Below are 22672 nucleotides of genomic sequence, written 5' to 3'. Positions count from 1 at the left end.
CTGAACAAATTCTTAAAGCACTTTTAATTTAATCACTAAACTGGTATACTAATGCAAGATTGTATTCAAATTCCACACATGAACTCCTCCTTCATATCTCAGTGATGTGAAAGATTTTTTTTCGCATGAAACACCAACTCTCTCAACAGCACTGTGAAATTCCATCTGCTAAATTATGGGGCAACTATTCATCACATTTCTTGAGGTGTTGACCTGCTACATTGCACTCCATCACCAACATCTATGCCCTGGTCTACCATTAAACCATTATATTTCTCTTACTCTATTTGTTTCCCAGTATGGTGCTGATCTCCACTCCCTCAAGTCTAAGGGATGCAGGCATTAGATGAAATGGCTAACAGCTGCGTGAATCATTTACTATCAGGTTTGGTTTCACCTGATTTTTTTTATTGACTATACAATCAGATTTAACTAAGAAATGGGTAAAATAAAGCAAAAGAACTTCAGAAGGTGGAGATGTGAAACAAAAACTAAAATTGCTAAAGAAACTCAGGAATGGCAGCATTTGTGGAGAGAATGCAGGAGTTAATGGTTCGAGTCCACTGAGCTTTTTATAGAATGTTACATAAAATGTAATTCTCAGAAGAGTGCGTGTCAAACTAGATCTTGCTCATCTGCCAAAATGATCAATATGCCAGAATTACCATGGAATGCAATTACTGCTCTGGCTTTTCTGTACTGTAAAGCATCTTCCTAAATACCTGTGTCTCTTCCACCATCGCGTCCTAAAAGTGTGTGCAGCTTGTGACACTGAATAGTTTCAATCATTGGCTGCTGCCGTGCTTCTCTCCCTCCTCCTAAGTCACTCTGTCAAACATTGTTTAAGGTTCTCTCCTTTTCTAGCTTTCAACTCGTTTCATTCTCTGGCTTCTCTGCTATAAAACCTATCTTCCCTAGGCTTATTAGCTAACGTCAACAGTTCTATCCCTTCCAGTACTTTTCTCTTTGCCCATTAGAAAAAAAGTCCTTTCATGCCTTCTGACTTTGTAAACTTCCAACCCATCTCCACTTTCCTCATCAAAATTCTTCAAAGCCATGCTGGTCTTTCTTGAAACTCCAATTTTGAATTTCTCCATTCAGGCTTTTTCCCCGCTACAGTACCAAAATGGCTCTCAAAGTTACGAATGCAGTCCTATTTGAATGCGACAAAAAGTCTTGTATCTTTATTAACCTTTGAGACAGTTGATGAAACCATGCTGCAGCACCTCTCCATTGTTATCCAGCTGGGTGGGACTGCACTGCCTGGTTCCATTCCTATGTAACTGCAGTTGTTGCAATGGTTTTTCTTCACAGTTGTGCACCACTACCTCTAATGTCACCAAAAGGATCTAACCCTCTCCACTGTTGCTTATATACATGGTTCTCACCAAAATTTTAAAATGCAGCACCAGTTTCCACATGCAGATGGACGACACCCAGCTCTCCTTCCTACCCTTGATCCCTCTTACGTCTTTACAATGGTCAGACAGCTTTTTTTTGGCCTCCAGTATTGGATGAGGAGCATTTCCTCCAACTAATTATTTGAACTGTTGAAGCCAGGTTGCTATCACAAGCTCTAATTCTTCAGCAGCTCCCATCTTCTCCCTGGCAACTGCAGGCTAGCCAGACTGTCTGAGCTGGAGATGGATTTCTAAACATTTATCTGTGACATTAATAAAAGAACCTATTTCCATCACTGAGATTTATACACTTCACCATTTCTCATGTTGCTGAACCCCCAATCACAACTTAACTCCATTGATTTTATTATTCCAATACACGGCTGATTAAGCTCTTTATGTGTTTCAATGTCAAACTTTGTTTTAGTGTAGTTCTAAAAAGCAAAATATAGTTTTGATTTGTTGTTGAAAGGTTACCTTGATATATTGGGCTAAGTTTCAATGGGGAGGATAAATTAGAACTGAGATACCTTAATGCTATGATGCATCTAGGGCTAAAACAAAATCGTAAACTGAGGGCAAGATTCATCCATCTACTGTTTTATTCAAACTGAACTTAATTCCTACTGACCATTGTTCACTCAAATCCCGCCTACTCTTAATACCCTGAAGTAATTTTCAGGCACTACGTTTAAAAGATGAACTTCTGGTTCACACTTGGAGTAACTTCATGATATCCCGCACAATCTCAGAAAGCTGCAAATCGACTAAATTAAATCTAGGTTGTTTTCATCCCAAATAGCTGCATAAAGTGCATCTGAATTGAAAATTTGCACCCATTTCAAAAATTGAATACGCAAAGCTGTACAAATTGCATGATCTGTTTGACACACACTCTCCTTAGAATTACATTTTATGTCACATTCTATAAAAAGTTCAGTGGACTCGAACCATTAACTCTGCATTCTCTCCACAAATGCTGCCATTCCTGAGTTTCTTTAGCAATTTTAGTTTTTGTTTCACATCTCCACCTTCTGAAGTTCTTTTGCTTTATTTTAAATGGCATGTCTCACGTTGGTAGTTACCCATTTCTTAGTTAAATATGATTGTATCGTCAATAAAAAAAATTAGAACTAGTACATTCCAGGCCATTCAATAAAATGTAATCAATCAGAGGCAATGGGAGCTGCAGATGCTGAAGAATCAGAGATAACAAAGTGTGGAGCTGGATGAACACAGCAGGCCAAGCAGCAGCTTAGGAGCGCAAAGCTTTTCTGATGAAGGGTCTAGGCCCGAAACGTCAGCTCGTGCGCTCCTAAGATGCTGCTTGGCCTGCTGTGTTCATCCAGCTCCACACTTCGTTATTGCCAATAAAATGCGATATTCTCCTTCTAAGATTGCAATACTCCTCACTACATTGTGACCTGCAATTTAGAGAAAAGGCAGACATAAAATCTCAATTTCCAGTGAATCAAGTTGATCTGAATGCTGAAGTGCCGTGGAATCATTGGCATGCGGCTATTATTAATATTGGGTGAATGACTGATTCAGATTGGCCGTTGCAATTGCCTCCAAAGCTAAACAGAACTAGTCAGGCACATATGCGCTTCTTTAGTGTGTCACATTTGGATTGCTAACATTGTAAACTTTTACTCCCCTCTAAAGAAACTACTTAGCGGTTGAATGTTATTCACAGTAAAACCCTATCATTGAAAAACTAAATAAGCTTAGAAGCACTTTGGACTATAATTAATGTGTGTAAACTTACATTCAAGCAAAAAATAGATATGAGAGATAATGGGAACTGCAGATGCTGGAGAATACCAAGATAATAAAATGTGAGGCTGGATGAACACAGCAGGCCAAGCAGCATCTCAGGAGCACAAAAGCTGACGTTTCGGGCCTAGACCCTTCCCAAAAATGGATATGAGTTGGTATTCAGAGAGAAGACAGGAGGCTCCAAACTTGTACGTATCTTGGATCAGGGAGCAAGGGAGGTGGAAAGAGGAATATTATTTAAGATTATTCGTGTACAGGGGAATGACTGATTGTTGCTGGGGATTTCATTCAGAGAAAAAGGTTGTGCTACAGAATCTACCAACCTAAGCAGAATGGAACAAATTTACTGCTCCTCAACAATATTATCATTTGAACAGATAAATCTACGTGCCAATGGACAATAGGGGACCAAAGACATAACTATGAACTAGCTGCGCTAAATTGATAAAGACAAAGTACAACTGATCAAAATGTGCCAGATTTTATATCGGAGCTGTGCTGAGTTATCAAATTTTGGCTGTCATGAAAGTTGAGGTGCTTCAGTCAGCCTGTGTACTCTTGGAATGGAGAATAGATGGAACAAACAACAGTTTAATAGTGGAAACCAGGTCATGATTTCTGTGGAAAAATTGCAAAGCCCATGACAGATCTAACACTTCAAAAGAATGATACACAAACTTAATCTGAACTATCAACATCTGACCCTCCCCACCCTCAGCACTCCCAACCACAATGTCCCCCACCGCTCCCCCCCCACTAACTACGGCAATAAATGCTGTCCCCTGCACACTTCACCAGCTCTGATGAAGAGTCATCAAGGCTCGAAACGTTAGTTTGCTCTCTCTCCACAGATGCTGCCTGAACTGCCGTGATCTCCAGCATTTGTTGTTTTCAACACAAACTGCATTGTGCTTTTAGAAAACACGGTTGTTTATTGTTGTTCAAAATGTGTATTTGTGAAAGGTTTGATCACATAACAGTTCAATGGAAAATATGAAAATCTCCCAAACTGTTTGAGCTTCAAGATACAAGCTGTAAAATTATATTTCAGATGACTCAACTTTATAAATCAATTCAAAAAATGTGCACCTTAGCTACGTTCTATGTCACTAACGGTGAAAGCAGCTTAAACATTATGATCCATGGAATTGGAAAAAAGTGAAAATAGCTTAAATAGCTTATATTAATTCCTAAACCTTCTATGCTGAGAGTTAATTTGTAACTGAATACTTGGATATCCATACAGGTACTGATGTCTTCACAATATTAGCAGCGGCATGATTTACTAAAGTGTTCAGAACTTGGGGCATTGGAGAGAACGGACAGTGTAATTAACTTGAATACCTTAGAATTTTTTTTAGTGCTTCTATGATAATACTCTGTAGTCAATGTGTAGATCTTTCTCATTTATGTGTCTTATTTCTTGTTGCAGATTATACCTATAGGTGAATTTATTGTAGAGATATTATAGTGATAGAGAGGAGTTACAAGGAGGTCGTCACACCCAAGATATGGGACAAAGGTAGCTGGGTGACTGTCAGGAAGGGCAAAGAGAATAGGCAGACAGTGCAGGGATCCCCTGTGGCCGTTCCCCTCAATAATAAGTATACTGTTTTGAATACTGTTGCGGGGGGGGGGGGGGTGAAGAGATGACCTACCAGGAGAAAGCCACAACAGACAGGTTTCTGGCACTGAGCCTGACCCTGTGGCAAAGAAGGGAAGGGGGAAGAATAGGAGAGCAATTGTAGTGGGGGACTCGATAGTAAGAGGCACAGACAGGCAGTTCTGTGGACGCGAACGAGATGAAAGGATGGTATGTTGCCTCCTGAGTGCCAGGGTCCATGATGTCTCAGATCATGTCTTCAAGATCCTTAAGTTGGGGGTGGGTGGGTGGTAAGCAACCAGCAGTCATGGTACTCATCAGTACCAATGATATAGGTAGAAAAAGGACTGAGAATGTGAAAAATTAGTGCAGGGAGTTAGGTTGGAAGCTGGAGTCCAGGACAATCAGTGTAAGTAATCCAGAGATAACATCAGTACCACGTGATAACAAGGTAAGAAATAGGGAGAGTGTACAGCTAAACACATGGCTACAGGGCTGGTGAAGGAGGGAGGGCTTCCAATATGTGGATAATTGGAGCACATTCTGGGGAAGGTGGGACCTGTACAGTAAGGACAGGTTGCACCTGAACCGGAAGGGCACAAATATCCTGGTTAGGAGGTTTGCTATAGCTGTTAGGGATGTTTAAACTAGTTTAGCAGGGGGTAGGGAACCAGATTTATAATTCAGAGGATCAGGTATTCGGCCTTCCAACAGACACAACAGGGAATGAGGTGGTTTATAATGAAATGTGGTCTATGGAGCGTAATTGCGGACACCGAGATGGTTTGAGGTATGTGTACTTCAATGCTACAAGTATCAGAAATAAAGCGGATGAACTTAGAGCATGGGTCAGTATTCAGAACTATGATGTTGTGATCATTACAGAAACTTGGGTAATTCAGGGACAGGAATGGTTGTTGGAAGTTCCAGGATTTAGATGCTTTAAAAGAAATAGGAAGGGTGGACAGAGAGGTGGGGGAGTGGCATTGCTAGTCAGGGCGAGTATAGCAGCTACTGAAAGGCAGTTCGAGAATGATATGTCTACAGAGTCAGAAATAATGGGAACTGCAGATGCTAGAGAATCCAAGATAACAAAGTGTGAAGCTGGATGAACACAGCAGGCCAAGCAGCATCTCCTGCTGCTGCTGAGATGCTCATCCAGCTTCACACTGTTATCTTGTCTACAGAGTCAGTTTGGGTTGATGTCAGGAACAAGAAAGGAGCAGTCACTTTGTTGGAGATTTTTTTTGAAAACAGACCCCCTAATAGTTGCAGAGAAGTAAGAGCGGATTGGGAGGCAGATACTGGAAAGGTGCTGAAGTCACAGGGTCGTATTCATGGGTGACTTCAACTTTCCAAATATTAATTGGAAACATTTTAGTTGTAATAGTTTTGTTGGAGCAGATTTTGTCCAGTGTGTTCAGGAAGGATTCATGACACAGTATGTAGATAGACCAACATGAGGAGAGGCCACTTTGGATTTGGTGCTTGGCAACGAACCGGGCCAAGTGTTAGACCTGCTGGTAGGAAAGCATTTTGGTGGTAGCGATCATAACTCTGTTTCTTTCACAATAGTCATGGATAAGGATAGGTACATATGGCAGGGTAAAGTTGACAATTGGGGGAAGGGTAATTAAAATTCTGTTAGGCAAGAACTGGGTAACATAAATTGGGAACAGATGCTGTCAGGGAACAGCACCACAGAAATGTGGAAATTACTTAAGGAATGCATACTGCATATGCTCGATATGTTTGTCCCTAGCAGGCAGAGCAGATGCGGTCAAGTGAGGGAGCCATGGTTCTCGAGTGAGGTTGAACGACTGGTTAAGAGGAAGAAGGAGGCTTATGCAAGTTTAGGAAGAGGAGCTGAAAAGGCTGTAAAGGGATACAAGTTATCCAGGAAGGAGCTGAAGAAAGGGCTTAGGAGACCTATAACTGGGCATGAGAAAACCTTGGCGGATAGAATCAAGGAAAATGTCCAGGTCTTTTTTTTTAACACATATGCGCAGAACAAGAGAGTGACCAGAGATAGGGTCGGGCCAATCAAGGTTTGTAAAGGGAATTTGTGCATGGAGCTTAACGAGATAGGAGAGGTCCTTAATGAATACTTTTTTCAGTATGCACAACTGAGAGGGTCCTAGTTATACAGGAGGGTGTTGTGAAATAGGCAGGTAGGCTGGAAGAGGTTGATGTTAGTAAAGATGTGCAAGGAATTCTGAGGAAGTTGAAGATAAATAAGACCCCCAGGCCTGATGGGATTTATTCAAGGATTCTATGGGAAGCGACAAACGAGATTGCAGGGCCTTTGCCGATGAACATTTCATCCTCGTTGTTCACTATAGTGCCAGAAGATTGGAAAGAGGCAAACGTCATTCCCTTCTTCGAAAAAAAAAGGGAATAGGGATAACCCCAGAAATTACAGGCCAGTTAACCTTACGTCAGTGATGGGCAAATTATTGGAAAGGGCTCTGACAGACAGGATTTATGATGACTTAGAAAGGCAGTTTGATTCCTGATAGTCAGCGTGTGGATTTGTGAGGGATAGATCATGCCTCATAAATCTTATTGAATTCTTTGAAGAGGTGACCAAACACGTGGATGAAGAGGAGCAGTGGATGTGGTATACATGGATTTAAGTAAGGGGTTTGATAAGGTTCCCCATGGTAGGCTCATGCAGAAGGTATGGAGGTATGGGATAGGGGGAAATGTGGCAGATTGGATTCAGAATTGGCTGACTCTTAGAAGACAAAGAGTGGTAGTGGACAGATAATATTCAGCATGGTGCTCAGTTATGAGGTGTACCACAAGGATCTGTCTGGGTCATCTTCTATTTGTGATTTTTGTAAAGGATTTGGATGAAGGAGTGGAAGGGTGCATTAGTAAGTTCGCAGACGATACGAAGGTGGGTCATGTCGTGGACAGTGCGGAGGGCTGTTCTAAGTTACAAAAGGACATTGATAGAATGCTGAGCTGAGCTGAGAAGTGGCAGATGGAGTTTGACACTGACAAGTGTGAGGCGATTCATTTTGGAAGGACAAACTTGAAAGCAGAATAGACGGTTAATGGAAAGATACTTGGCAATGTGGAGGAGCAGAGGGATCTTGGGGTTCGTGTTCACAATTCCTTGAGAGCTGCCACCCATGTAGATACAGTTGTTAAGGTGTATGGTGTGTTAACTTTCATTAATAGAGGGATTGAGTTCAAGAGCCGAGAAGTTATGCTCCAGCTATACAAAAGCCTGGTTTGGCCACATCTGGAGTATTGTGTCCAGTTCTGGTCATGTCATTTCAGGAAAGATGTGGAAGCATTGGAAAAGGTGCAGAGGAGATTTCCCAGGATGTTGCCTGGAATGGAGGGAAGGTCTTACGAGGAAAGGTTGAGAGTGCTACAGCTTTTCTCTTTAGAACGACGAAGGATGAGAGGTGACTTGATAGAGGTGTACAATATGATCAGAGGTATAGATAGAGTAGACAGCCAGAGACTTTTTCCTAGGGTAGAGGTAGCTTTTACAAGGAGTATAGTTTTAAAGTGAAAGGAGATAGATAATCGGGGAGACGTCAGTGGTAGGTTCTTTACTCAGAGAGTGGTAGGGGTAGGTGTGGAATGCATTGCCAGAGAGAGGGTAGTGAGCTGGCCTCATCAGGGGCATTTAAGCGGCTATAAGATAGGCACATGGATGACAGTACAAGGTAGCGGTGGAGGTTAGATAGACCTTAAGTTTAGGATAAAAGTTCAGCATAACATCGTGGGCCGAAGGGCCTGTACTGCACTGTGTTCTATGTTTGATTATTTTGTAAGGGGTGTAGAAATTTATGCAGATATCCAAAATTTGCCCACAAGAAGAATGACGTCTAAAACGCAGAAATACTAAATATTTACCTGTTTGTGCTGCTATCATCAGGTCTTAATTTCTGCATCCCAGACAATATTCCTAACTCAAAACAGGAACTGAAATAATGAAAGATACTGAAAGCAGATTTATTTCTCTCCAAGGCCAAACTCTTCCGCAGAACAACTGTAAGCATTACCTATGTTTTTAGACTTGAGGAGGCTCATTAGGGACTGGTGCCAGAAATGTTGAATAAATGGAAAAATATTGAATTAAACTTTAAAAAAAACTTACAACAATAAACTGTTTTGTACATTTCTTGGATTAAAACGTACAGGCAATCAGGCTCTACAAAGACTTGCTTCAAGTCCGAAACCTCAGCGATTAATATGACATACTATATTGCCGATAGTATTTAGTTCCTCTCAAACTTTGAGAGAGGAGAGAAAAAAATCATAAATCCTTTGCATTCCCAGTGACATTTAATATGAATTCATAGAAATTACACCCACATTGTAGAAAAATCCATTGCACAGAAATCCTCAAAGTGCATTTAAACAGAGAAAAGTCAAAATAGCTCAGACTGAACCAAGCCCAAATCAGATGGTTTATGGTTTCCCAACAGGGGGATTAAAGCTCCTAAAATAAACGTTTGTTAAATTTTTAAAAAAGCAGATAATGTGCAATATCCACTTCAAATGTAATCAAGCCAAACAGGCGATTGTGCAATCAAATGTGTTAAAGTTGCACTTTCGTACTCCGTGGTCACAAGTCTGCGTCAGCGATTCATTCAAATATGCTTTCTCCGGGTTTTTTTATGTCTTGAGTAACTTTTTCTGTAGCACTACTCCGGAATGTTTACTCTAAAATAATTTTTAAAAAATTACATGAAGTTAAAACCTGTCATTTTATTTATTACACAAAAAGTTAGTAATTTTTTTTCCTAATGGCAAGTGATTAGCTATTTGACAACCGTTTTGATTGAACCATGTACTTGTTCTCACTGAATAGTGGAATGAACTCAACGGGCTGAATGGTTTACTTCCGCTCCTAGGTCGTATGGTAAAGTACCAAAGTCTAGAAATTTTATAAATTACTTCAATAGTATTCACATTTATTTTGTGGGACTGGATATGAAAAGTCTTCTAAGCCTAGGTATGCACAAGGCAGACAAAACATATGCATCTATTTTTGGTAGTTTGTATATCCTAGAATAGGTCACCAAGCCAGGTGACAAATCAACCTGTTTGACCACGTTATGCATGACCCATCTGTGACCATCCAGTCCTGGTATAGATCTCAGAGCGGAAACCTTAATTCTCAGAGCTAAGACATATGCGTTTTTCTTTAGTAATAATGTCTAAAGCAGTGTATAATTGATGAGATAGCGAATTTATCTCCATGTTTAGCACCAAAGACAACTCTAATCATGGAACTCCAGTGTCGCAACGTCAGGGCAAATGAAATGAACTACGGACTTTGTCTAGACAAAACAACATAATGCGAGGTAGGTTTTTATTATTTTCTAAAACAGAAAGGGTAAAGCAGAATCTATTAAGTGCTTTTTACAATTAAGCTGAATTGACATTGAAGATGACTTTAGAACAGCAATTAAATGAAAGCAGAGAATTAAATGTCCTATTAGAATAGATTTTAAGTCAACGAATAGTGTACCGTGTCATAAAAAGAAAAGTTGATGTCCAGTGCTATGATATACTGTAATTATGTTTGGGGTGGGGGACCCTGCACAATAAGCCATTTGCTGGAACAAGCAAGAGTCTAGAACTGATGGGAGTTATTATACTTCAAGTTTAAAAACACCACATTTTGGTTGTTATCATTCTTATAAAATGTACAACTTTGCCAGCTTTTGACGAGGAAATACTAAAACATTAAGCTCAGTCAATGTCATAGATCTCTCGATGAGACTTAACAGAATATAAACTTTGTTGAGGAAACAGTTAGGTAGTATGGAACACTTTGCACTTCCTACACAAGTAAGAGGGTGCTGTCAATGTAATAGTAAAGGATTTTGTTATGGTGATGGATAGAAAGGAACACAGAAGTTCTCAAAAACTTAGTCACAAGATACCTGGATAATGAAATGTGAGGCTGGATGAACACAGCAGGCCCAGCAGCATCTCAGGAGCAAAAAAGCTGACATTTTGGGCCTAGACTCTTCATCAGAGAGGGGGATGGGGTGGGGGTTCTGGAATAAATAGGGAGAGAGGGGGAGGCGGGCCGAAGATGGAGAGAAAAGAAGATAGGTGGAGAGGAGAGTATAGGTGGGGAGGTAGGGAGGGGATAGGTCAATCCAGGGAAGACGGACAGGTCAAGGAGGTGGGATGAGGTTAGTAGGTAGGAGATGGAGGTGCGGCTTGGGGTGGGAGGAAGGGATGGGTGAGAGGAAGAACAGGTTAGGGAGGCAGAGACAGGTTGGACTGGTTTTGGGATGCAGTGGGTGGAGGGGAAGAGCTGGGCTGGTTTTGGGATGCAGTGGGGGAAGGGGAGATTTTGAAGCTGGTGAAGTCCACATTGATACCATTGGGCTGCAGGGTTCCCAAGCGGAATATGAGTTGCTGTTCCTGCAACCTTTGGGTGGCATCATTGTGGCACTGCAGGAGGCCCATGATGGACATGTCATCTAAAGAATGGGAGGGGGAGTGGAAATGGTTTGCGACTGGGAAGTGCAGTTGTTTATTGCGAACCGAGCGGCGGTGTTCTGCAGAGCAGTCCCCAAGCCTCCGCTTGGTTTCCCCAATGTAGAGGAAGCCACACTGGGTACAGTGGATGCAGTATACCACATTGGCAGATGTGCTGGTGAACCTCTGCTTAATGTGGAAAATCATCTTGGGGCCTGGGATAGGGGTGAGGGAGGTGGTATGGGGGCAAGTGTAGCATTTCCTGTGGTTGCAGGGGAAGGTGCCGGGCGTGGTGGGGTTGACACCTCACAAGATACCTGAGCTGGATATGATATAGCCAAGATCCTGAGGGAAGTCAGAATGAAAATTACCAGTGATCTGTTTGCAACTTTCCAATCCTTCTTTGGTATTCAACAGGTATCAGAGGGCTGGAAGAGTGCTAATAATGCATCTTGGTTTTAAAAAAAAATTAGGAGGTATTGACAAGTCTGCCACAGGCCATTCAAGCCTTAAGTCACTGGTGGGAAAGCTCTTGAGGCAGTGTCCCAGGAAAAAAGTTAAGTGGCATGTGGATAATTATTCTCTAACAAACAACGGCCAACGCGGGTACTGAAACAAAATGCATACATCTAACTTGACAAAATTGTTGAGGATGTAATGTTTGATGTCCAGACTTCAGAGGTTAAGTTATGAGAAGAGGATTGATAGAGGGCAGAGCAGTGGACGTGATCTATATGGACTTCAGTAAGGCATTCAAAGTTCCTCATGGTAGACTGGTTAACAAGGTTAGATGACATTGAATACAGGGAGTAGCAGCTATTTGGATACAGAACCAGCTCAAAGGTAGAAGACAGAGGCTGGTATGGAGCACTGCTTTTCAGACTGTAGGCCTGTGACCCATGGTGTGTGACCAAGATCGGTGCTGGGTCCACAATTTTTTGTTATTTATGTAAGGGATTTGGATGCGAACATAGTAAGTTTGCAGATGACACCAAAATTGCAAGTGTAGTGGACAGCGAAGGACTTTACCCCAGAGTACAACGGGATCTTGATCAGATGGGCAAATGGATCAAGGAATGCCAGGTGGAGTTTAAAATTAATGCAGTGCTGCATTTTGGAAAGGCCAATCAGGACAGGACTTATACTCTAAATGGTAAGGTCCTGGTGAGTGTTGCTGAACAAAGACATCTTGGTGTACAAGTTCACAGTTCCTTGAAAGTGAAGTCATGGGTAGATAGGATAGTGAGGGTGGCGTTTGGTATACTTGCGTTTGTTGGTCAGAGCACTGAGTATAGGAGTTGGAAGTTCATTTTGCAGCTGTACAAGACATTAATTATACCACTATTAGAATACTGCATGCAATTCTGCTTTCCCTGCTATAGAAAGTGTGTTGTGAAACTTGAAAGGGCTCAGAAAGTAATTACAGGAGTGTTGCCAGGGCTGGAGGGTTTGAGATCTAGGGAGAAGCTGAATAGACAGGGGCTATTGTCCCTGGATCGTCAGAAGCTGAGGGATGACCTTACAGAGTTTTATAAAGTCATAAGGGCATTGTTAGGGTAAATAGACAAGGTCTTTTCCCTCGAGAAGTCCATGGACGAGTTGGACTGAAGGGTCTGTTTCCATGTTGTATATCTCCATGACTTTATGACTCTAAAAGAGATTATACAAATTAGGTCTGTATTCTCTAGAATTTAGAAGACTTCAAAGTTTAACAGGAAAACAACATAATTATATTCACTGGTTGGGGATTCTAGAACCAAGGGCCATAATCCAAAATTACAGCCCAACTACTTAGGAGAGATAATGGGAACTGCAGATGTTTGGAGGCACTTCTTCACAAAAAGGATGGCAGGCATCTGGAACTTTCTTCCACAAACAGCAGTAGATTTATAAATAATTGTTAAGCAAAGATATTAAGGGATATGGGCCAAAGGCAAGTTAGGAGTTAGCCACAGATCAGCCATTGTCTCACAATGGCAGAACAAAATCAGGAGGCTGAATGGCCTACTCCTGTTTTAATGTTCCTTTAATCTATACATGAGCTTTCAAAAGTTATTTTGTTTAGTTTACAAGTGACCTTTAACAAACTTATGCCCATGGGATTAAAAGGCAGAGGCAGTACTGGATACAAAATTAGCTAAGGGGCAGAAAGTAGAATATGATGGAAGTTTTTCAGGCTGAAGCACTTTGAGGTTTATCTCATTGAAGGCACTAGGCAAATGCTATGGTTGGTAATTGTAACTGACTGCAGGTGAACAGAGACACTGGTGAAATAGCCAGGCACAAGACAGATTAATTTTAAACATAGGAAAATATAACAGGATTTTGCCAGAAAAAATGCAGAGAAGGAGTACAACCTAAATGGGGACAGTGTTAAGGGAAATGCACATTAGGCACACCTGGTGGGACACATATTCTCAGATCTTTGAAGGCAACAGCATTTCGAAGTTAAACATTTGGAAGTTAGTTAAATTCAATTTTCAATAAATTTAAAGTAAGTGATTAACAACATTAAAAACAATTTAAACAGTTTGCATATCTTACAAATCCTAATTTTAAGGGGTCTTATAGTGTATAGGTAGTGTACCTATCTCTGATCCAGAAGGCTCAAGTCCAAATCACACCCATTCCACAGGTGTGTCACAACACATCTGAACAGATTGACTAATAAAATGTACAAACGCTCACCATTCCTCAATTTCCTTTCCTGAAGGTGCTGACTGATGTTGACAGTGTGTTGGTCGAGTTTCTCATGGCAGTCTTATACAAGAGAAGCGACTCGTATGGATAAAATAAGAAATGAAAAACTACCGGATATTTCTGTCTAGCCCCTCCGAACAATACGAGCAAATACTCACCAAAGCAGTCAGCGAGCCCCAGGGTGTGGTCCTATATTCTGATTTTGCATTTTCAATCTGCTATAGAATGTAAATGTAGTTCAGCAGTTAATTTCGTGTCATGGTAGGACAAGTTATAATGCAGATTTAATGAATTCAAGAACTTTAATCTAGAGCAGTTCGTAGTAGGTATATTAAGTGTATGATACTATCGTGTCAGATTTTTCTTTTGAACAACGTAGTTCATATCTGCACATATGCCAGATTGTAAAGTGCATAATTGTGTGGGATTACACCAAAATAAGATGCCTCTTTATTAGAAACATAAACAAGGTGAGTGCCAGTGAAAAGTTAACCCACACTCACCAAGAGTGAGTGAAAATCCAAGGCTTAAACACTACGATATCGTAATTGGTCCCACCATTGGGACCAAAACCCAGTCCCCCAGCCCACAGGGAAAGATGATGGAAACCAGGGGGTAGACATTACAGGCAAACCCAATTAAGAGGCCACTCTCGGGACTGCTGTTCAACTGAGGCCAGCTCATCAGAGCTGCCAGGACAATCAAAGGACTGGTAGCTCCATAGCACTACTGAAAGTGATAACTACTGTTGTGGCCACAGGAAGAAGAGGGCGTTGTTGTTAAGAACCCCCCTGAAGGCCAAGCAGGCAAGCTTTTAAAAAAAAAATCTCTGTACCAGGGCCATATGGGCATGCCTTGGCAATTGGAGATGTTAGCCTTTCAGTTGCAGCGGCAGCCATCTCGTGCCCTTCCAAGGAACAAGCCAGGCCCAACCAGCCCTCCATGGAACCCCCTACTGAGAGGCTTATATAATTTACCACACAGTTGGTAAATGGTGCTTCATACCAAGTGTAAACTCATTTTTGAGGAAAGATGAACTGATAGCAGCTGCATGCTTCACTCTGGGGAAATGATTCAGAGTTATCACTTTCATTTTTGTGGATGGATGCAGTAAAGTTGAACTGTGTTGCAAGTTGTAATCGTTGTGAAGTGTGTACATACCAGAAACTCAACCTATAATTCCTCTTAAATGTTTACAGTTTCAAAAGGGTTTCATGAATTAGGAAGAAGCAACATTCTGAGATGTAAATATGAAATAAGCGGGTTTCAATTCTAGGTTTTGTGCAAAAAAAAAATACCTAGAAGAATTAACACTTTAAAAACAGAAAAATAATACATACATATGGCCCATAAACATTTGTACAAGAATACTTTCAACCAGGGTTGACTACTTTTCCAAGGTGATGGCAGGGGACTTATAATTGGTCTCAGTGTCCTTGGCTGAGAAGACAATGTAAACTTTCCCCCTCATGCTGCACTCCCCACTTCAACTCTGGTCACTAATTCTAATGCATTTTCAGATATGGGGTCATTTGGCGTGGGCCGAATTAATCATAGCTGTAGCATTCCCTATAGTTAAATAGAATGCCAACTTAATAAGAAACAGGAAGAGATGTCCATTTAGGCCCTTAAACATGCTCTACCAGTCAATAAGATCAAGGCTCATCTGGTGTGGCCTTAACTCTGCTGCCTACCTACTCTTGATAACACAACTCCCTTGCTAAGCAATCAATCCAACACTGGCACCGCAATCAAAAATCTGTTGAACCTTAATTGGAAGACATTCAAGAACTGGTTGTCTGCTAGGGATGAGAATTCCAACCACTAATGACCCTTTGAGAAGAATTTTTTGCTCTACTCCACCTTAAATGGCTGACTTCTTATTTTGAAACTGTTTCTCCTCATTTTGGATTCCCACAAGTGGGGAGACATCCTTGAAATATCTACCATCTCAGACTCCCTCAGAAGCTTACATATGTCAATATCAGCACCTCTCACTCTCAATTCTGTTGAGTGTTTGTTATTTTTGTTTCTTAAATCCACTTTTTTGGACACATGATGCTCTCTCCAGGGCAGGTGGGACTTTAGCCTAGAAGTAGGCACATTACCACAATCTTTAGTTTTTCATGTATAAACTTATCTTTGCATCAAATTACCCTACCAAAGATGTGCAAATAGCACAAAAAGTGTTATTAATATCCAAATCAGTCATTAACAGAAACAGTTTCTTCCATTAAAATCTGCACCTAATGGATCTGGCTGGATCCGAGCAGTGAAAAAAGTCCAAAAGCGAACATATAAAGGAAGGAATTAACAGAAACCATTGATTGCAGTCCCAGGGTAATGCTATCGGCGCACTTGGTGATGGGAATGGTCAAAACGCCTCTGTACTATGCAGAGGCTTAAAACTAATAAGATAGTTGCAAAAATTGCTTTGTGCTGATTTTAATACTGAAATAACTCTTTGGACATCTTCTGGTGAGGAAGAGATACCCCAATAAATTATAAATCAAGACATGTTGAGTGATTTCTGCCAACCCATTGTTAGCCTCATTAGCAAGCGGCTTAAATGACACTTCACTTACAGTACCCTTACAAGTTTCACAAACATTTTACACTTTCAAACTATTTGCTCAGTGAACTCACAACATACAATCAAGTTAGTAATTAAACGTCTAAGTATCCTTTTAACAATGAGATCATTATGAATGACGAATCAATTTCTCTGGCCCAGAAAGGAAACAATTAGAAAATATGGAGCCTTACACCTTCAGCTTGAGGATTACATTTTTATTCTTCATTTTGGTCTCTCAATGGAATCTTTGTTTCCCACCTTATTTCTCTAATTGGAATTCACAAACGCTAATTCACCCTTCTTCTCAATCCTTCCATCTTATCATTTAAAGATAATCCCCAGTTTGTCCTATTGTTCACTTAAGTTCCCTGCACCTTCATGCTGTTTCACACCTCCACTGATTGTCAAGAGCCACCCTGACTATGTACGTTTGTCTCCAGAATCAAGCAACCCTTTTAGATGTGCACTCAGATCTGAACTGTCACCCTAAGTTGGGAATGCAGAGGCAATTCAAGTGACTCTGAAATGAGTCTGTGGGCTAATGCACGTGCGTGGCATACACATGCTGGACTATGCCCTTCAACCCACCCACCATGGGCCCTCTTTCTATGACACCAATCTTGGCCCTCCCTTATCTTTATGGACTCTATGCCAACTTAGTGCCAAATTATGATCCTCCCCAAACTTTGCTCTACCCGCTCCATGCCAATTCACTTACTATCCACGAGAGACAGACCTCAGAAATCATATTGACATAAAATGAAGTTGGTCTCTGTTGGTCACTATTAAAATATTACTATTGAAACAATTCACATTGTTTAAAAAAATCAATTGCAATGAAATTCCTTGAATGAATCTCTTACTAAAACATTTCTATTCTAGAAGCACAAAAATGCTTACTTAACATGCTGTGTAAAAAGGTTGTGTAATCAGTCATCCAGCATAAATCCCAAATTTTCACATTTAAAAAAAAATTACACCCAATAGTTGACAGTTTTTAAACAGTTCCTTGACAGTCCCAAAGTTTATGTACTTCTTACACACAAGCATGTTTCCTTTTAGAATCCCAAAGAACATGTAAAAGGCAACTTATTTTGCCCAATGGTGTCCTGAAACTAGGTTTTAAAAAAGGGGTACCCTGGCAATTTAAGAAAACATATAAACAAACCGGCTCTATTTTGTATGTAAACAGGTGGAAATCAGTAGAAGCAACCCCGTGCCAAGACTCAAACCAACGTTCGTATAATACTTCTATGAATCTTAGATTTTAAATTGCACATCATTTAATCACTATTCAAATACATCAAGCAGACCAGGTCAGAGATATACAGCAGGGAAACAGGCTCTCCGGTCCAACTTATCCACACTAGATAGCCTAAATTAATCTCCCTAAACCCTTCCTATTCATGGACTGATCCAGATGCTTTTTAAAATGTCGTAATTGTACCAGCCTCCATCATTTCCTCTGGCAGCTCATTCCATACTTGCACATCCTCTGCATGAAAAAGTTGCTCTTTACGTTCCTGTTAAATCCTTCCCCTCTCACCTTAAACCTATGCCCTCTAATTTTGGACTCCACTACCCTGGTTAAAAAAACCTTGGTTATTCACTCTACCATGCCCCTCATGATCTTATAAACCTCGATAGGGTCACCCATCAGTCTCCAACGCTCCAAGAAAAATAGCCCCAGCCTATTCAGCATCGCCCTATAGCTCAAATCCTCTAACTCCAGCAAAATACTTGCAAACCTTTTCTGCAACCTTTTCAAATTTAACAACATCTTTTCTACAACAGGGAGACCAGAACTGAATGCAGTATTCCAAAAGTAGCCTAACCAATGTGTGTACAAGTGCAAGATGATATCCCAACTCTTACATTTAAACCAATAAAGGCAAGTGTACTAAACCGGTGACTTCACCTTTAAGGATCTACGAACCTGCACCCCAAGGTCTCTTTGTCTGGCAACACTCCACAAGACCCTACTATTAAGAGTATAAGAAGTCCTGCCCTGAATTGCCTTACCAAAATGCAACACTCCACATTTATCCCAATTATATTCCATCTGGCCATCAGCCCATCTGATAAAAGTCCTGCTGTACTCTGAGATAACCTTCTTCACGGTCCAGTACATCACAAATTTTGATGACATCTGTTTACTTACTAACCATCCCTCCTATAATCGCATCCAAATCATTTATACAGATGACAAAAAGCAGTGGACCCCGCACCAATCCTTGCAGCACCCTCATGGTCATAAGCCTCCTGTCTGAAAAACAACCCTCCACCACCACCCTCTGACTCCTACCTTCATGCCAATTTTGTATCCAAATGGCTAGGTCTTCCCTGGATTTCACGTGACCTAATTTGCTACCATGCAGAATCTTGTTGAATGCCTTGCTTAAGTCCGTATAGATAATGTCCAATGCTCTGCCTTCATCAATCCTCAGTTTTTTTTTGAAGAAGTGCCAATCAAGTTAGTGCTTCATGATTTCCCATGCACAAAGCCATGCTGACTATCCCTAACCAGTGCTTGTCTTCCCAAATACATGTAAGATCTTGTCCCTCAGAATCCTTTCCAACAACCTACTCACATCACTGACTCTACGGCAGGTTCACCAATCTATAGTTCCCTCATTTTTCCTTGCCACTTTCCTTAAATAATGAGACCACAAGGCTATTAATGAAACAAATATCTCAGCAAGGGGCCCAGCAATCTCATCTCCAGCTTTCCGCAAAGTTCTAGATAGCGAAGTGGTCACTCCTCAGGTGCAGGTAGCTGGGTAACAACCAGAAGAGGTTAAAAAAGGGTGAAGGCAGATTGTACAGGGTCGCCCTATGGCCATTCCCCTCATTAAACAGATATTCTGCTTTGGATGCTGTTGTGGGCGGGGTGGGGTGGGGTGGAAATGACCTTTCAGGAGTTAGCTGCAGTAGTCAGGTCAGTGGCACTGTGACTGGCTCCGAGGCTCAGAGGGAAAGGGTGCAGTCAAGCAAGCAATACTGATAGGAGAGTCAGTTGTGAAGGGGACCTACAAGAGATTCTGTAGCCGCAGAAGGGACACCAGGATGGTGTGTTGCCTCTGGGGTGCCGGGGTCAAAGATGTTTCTGAGCAGTTGCAGAGCATTCTTAAAGGGGGAGGGTGAACAGCCAGAGGTCCTTGTGCACATTGGTACAAATGACACAGGTAGACAGAAGGATGGGGTCCTACAAAATGAGTATAGGGAGTTAGATAAGAAGTTAAACAGCAGGGCCTTGAGGGTAGTGATCTCTGGATTACTCCCAGTGCCATGTACCAGTGAGGATTGAAAGAGAAAGATAGGCCAGATGAATGCATGGCTGAGGACTGGTGTAGGGAGCAGTGTTTTCCATTCTTGGATCATTGGGATCTCTGAGGTAGACATGACCTGTACAAGAGGAACAGATTGCACCAGACAGGGTCCAATATCCTCATGAGGAGATTTGCTAGTGTTACCCAGGAGGGTTTAAACTATTTTGACAAGGTCTGGGACTCTGAATACGAGAGGAGCCATCAAGAAGTCTGGGGAAAATACATTAGCTGTCAAGAGCAAATTTACTGTTCAGGGTAGCTAGGGGCACAGTAAAGGGAGGGAAAAGGCTTCTGGTTTAAAATGCATTTATTTTCGACTGGTAAGGCAGATGAGCTGACGACATGGATCAGCTCTGAGGACAGAAACATGGCTGAGTGAAGGGCAGGACTGGCAGCTCAATGTTCCAGGATACAGAAGCTACAGGCATGACAGTATTACAAATAAGCGAGGAGGGGGAGTTGCCCTTTTGATAAGGGAGTACATAACAACTGTGCTTAGACAGAATATTCTTATGTGGTCATCAAATGAGGCCATATGTAAACTTTAGAAACAAAAAGGGATGGCCACTCTGGGATTGTATTATAGACCCCTAAATAGCCAGTGGGTACTAGAGGAGCAGATGTGTAGAGAGATTGCAGATACCTGTAGGAATAACACAGTAGTATCAGTTGAAGATTTTAATTTCCCATGTTGACCGGGCCACCCAGAGGATAAAAGGCTCAACAGGGTGAAATTTGTTACATGTCCAAGAAAGTTTCCTAAATCAATATGTAAAGGGTCCTCCTTGGGAATGTGCAACACTGGACCTCCTTTTAGGAAATGAGGTTGGGCAAGTGTCTGAAGTATCAGTCGGACAGCACTTTGGGTCCAGTAACCATAACGCTCTTAATTTTAACATTGTTGTGGACAAACATTGAATAGGTCCACAGGTTAAGGTGCTAAACTGGAACAGGGCCAATTTTGGGGCCATTAAGCAGGATCTAGCAGAGGTCAATTGGCTGAGTCTGTTTGAAGGAAATAGAATGACTAACAAAATGGCAGGCTTTTAAAAGTGTGATATCAAGAGTCCAGGGAAAGTATGTCCCTGTTAGGGTGAAGGGAAAAGCTGGCAGGTTTAGGGATCCCTGGCTGATGAGGAATACGGAGGATCTGGTCAGGAAAAAGGAGGCAGCGTGCACAGGGTTTAAGTTATTGGGCTCAAGTGAATCCCTAGTTGATTATAAAAAGTGTAGGAGTACACTTAAGAGGGAAATAAGAACAGCAAAAAGACAGTATGAAACGGATTTGGCAGATAAGGTTAAAGATAATCCCGACAGGTTTTTTAGCCATATCAAGAGTGAAAAAAAGAGTGGCTAGGGAGAGAATAGGTTTCCTTAAAGATCAGTATTGCCATCTGTGTGTTGAGCCACTGGAGATGGGGAGATTTTTAACGAATATTTCTCCTCAGTGTTTACTGAGGAGGTAAGGGAAGTGACGCTAAGGAATTAAGGGAAACAAGTGGGGATGTTTTGGACCACATACACATTATGAGAGGAGGTGTTTGCAGACTTAAAGTGCATTAAGTTGGATAAATCCTCAGGGCCTGATCAAGTCCATGCTCAGACATTGTGGGAGGCTAGGGAAGCATTTGCAGAGGCCCTTGCAGAAATTTTTACTTCATCTTTAGCCACTGGTAAAATTCCGAAAGCCTAGAGGTTGGCTAATGTTGTTCCATTGTTTAAGAAAGGTAGCTAAGACAAGCCAGGGAACTACAGGCCAGTCAGCCTGACATCAGTAGTGGATAAGTTATTAGAGAAGATACTGAGTGACAGAATCAACCAACATTTGGATAAACAAAGTCAGATTTGGAACTGTCAGCATAGATTCGTATGCAGGAAGTCACATCTGACAAATCTTTGAGTTTTTCAAAGAGGTAACCAAAGGGGTAGATGAGGGTAGGGCAGTGGATGTTGTGTGTCTGGACTCTAGTAAAGCCTTTGGCAAGGTCCCACATGGCAGGCTGGTCATGAGGGTTAGGCTGCATGGGATCCAGGGAGAACTAACTAATTGGATTCAAAATTGGCTCAATGATAGGAAGCAGAGTGTGATGGTTGAAGTTTGCTTCTTGGACTGAGGCCTGTGACTGGTGGTGTGCCACAGGGGTCGGTGCTGGGACCTTTGTTATTTGTTATTTACATAAATGACCTGGATGTGAATGTACAAGGCATGATTAGGAGGTTTGCAGATGATACAAAATTAGGAGGATTCATTGATAGCAAGGAAAGTTATCAAAAATTAGAGGGATCTTGAGCAAATGGGGATATGGGCTGAGGATTTGCAAATGCAATTCAATACAGAAAAGTGTGAGGTGTTGCATTTTAAAATTTTACCAAATTAGTGTGAAAAAATGAGGAGAGTCATCCAGACACAAAACGTTAGCTTACTCTCTCTCCATGGATGTTGTCTGAACCACTGTGATCTCCTGCATTTGTTGTTTTCAGCAAAAAAAATTGTTTTGCATCACAGATAATAAATTCCCTGATTAAACAGGAAGTTTTGCAATTACCTGCCTACTGTAATGCTAGCCTGCATCTTGCTAGAGACCATACCATTGCAGATACTGCAAGTTGATAACTATATCATGGGCAACAGGAAAGTTAGGAGTTTTGTGAACAATGGGAAAGCAGTCTGCCTCCTTAATTGATGAAGAAGCAGAGGAAGAACAAAGAAAGAAAGAGAGAATGAATGAGAATTGGAGAGAGATAGAGGGGGAAAGAATGATTGTATGAACGAGGGAAAGAGACAAATGGAATAAAAACAACAAAATGTTTCGTA

At 41.4% G+C, this 22672-nt stretch overlaps 1 protein-coding gene across 6 annotated transcripts in view; it reads right to left on the bottom strand.

Moving 5' to 3' along the window:
• The window catches only part of LOC125451551 (E3 ubiquitin-protein ligase RNF19A), a 266550-nt gene that overhangs the window by 142348 nt on the left and 101530 nt on the right, over positions 1-22672 (bottom strand). For all 6 annotated transcript variants that reach the window (XM_048528760.2, XM_048528762.2, XM_048528759.2 and 3 more), the window contains one exon: positions 14112-14171. In XM_048528760.2, the coding sequence (XP_048384717.1) occupies positions 14112-14171 (60 nt within the window). The remainder of the gene's footprint in view (positions 1-14111; positions 14172-22672) is intronic.

This window comes from Stegostoma tigrinum, chromosome 5, assembly GCF_030684315.1.
Source record: "Stegostoma tigrinum isolate sSteTig4 chromosome 5, sSteTig4.hap1, whole genome shotgun sequence".
Classification (NCBI taxonomy): Eukaryota; Metazoa; Chordata; class Chondrichthyes; order Orectolobiformes; family Stegostomatidae; genus Stegostoma; species Stegostoma tigrinum.
This window is presented reverse-complemented; position numbering and strand designations above follow the sequence as displayed.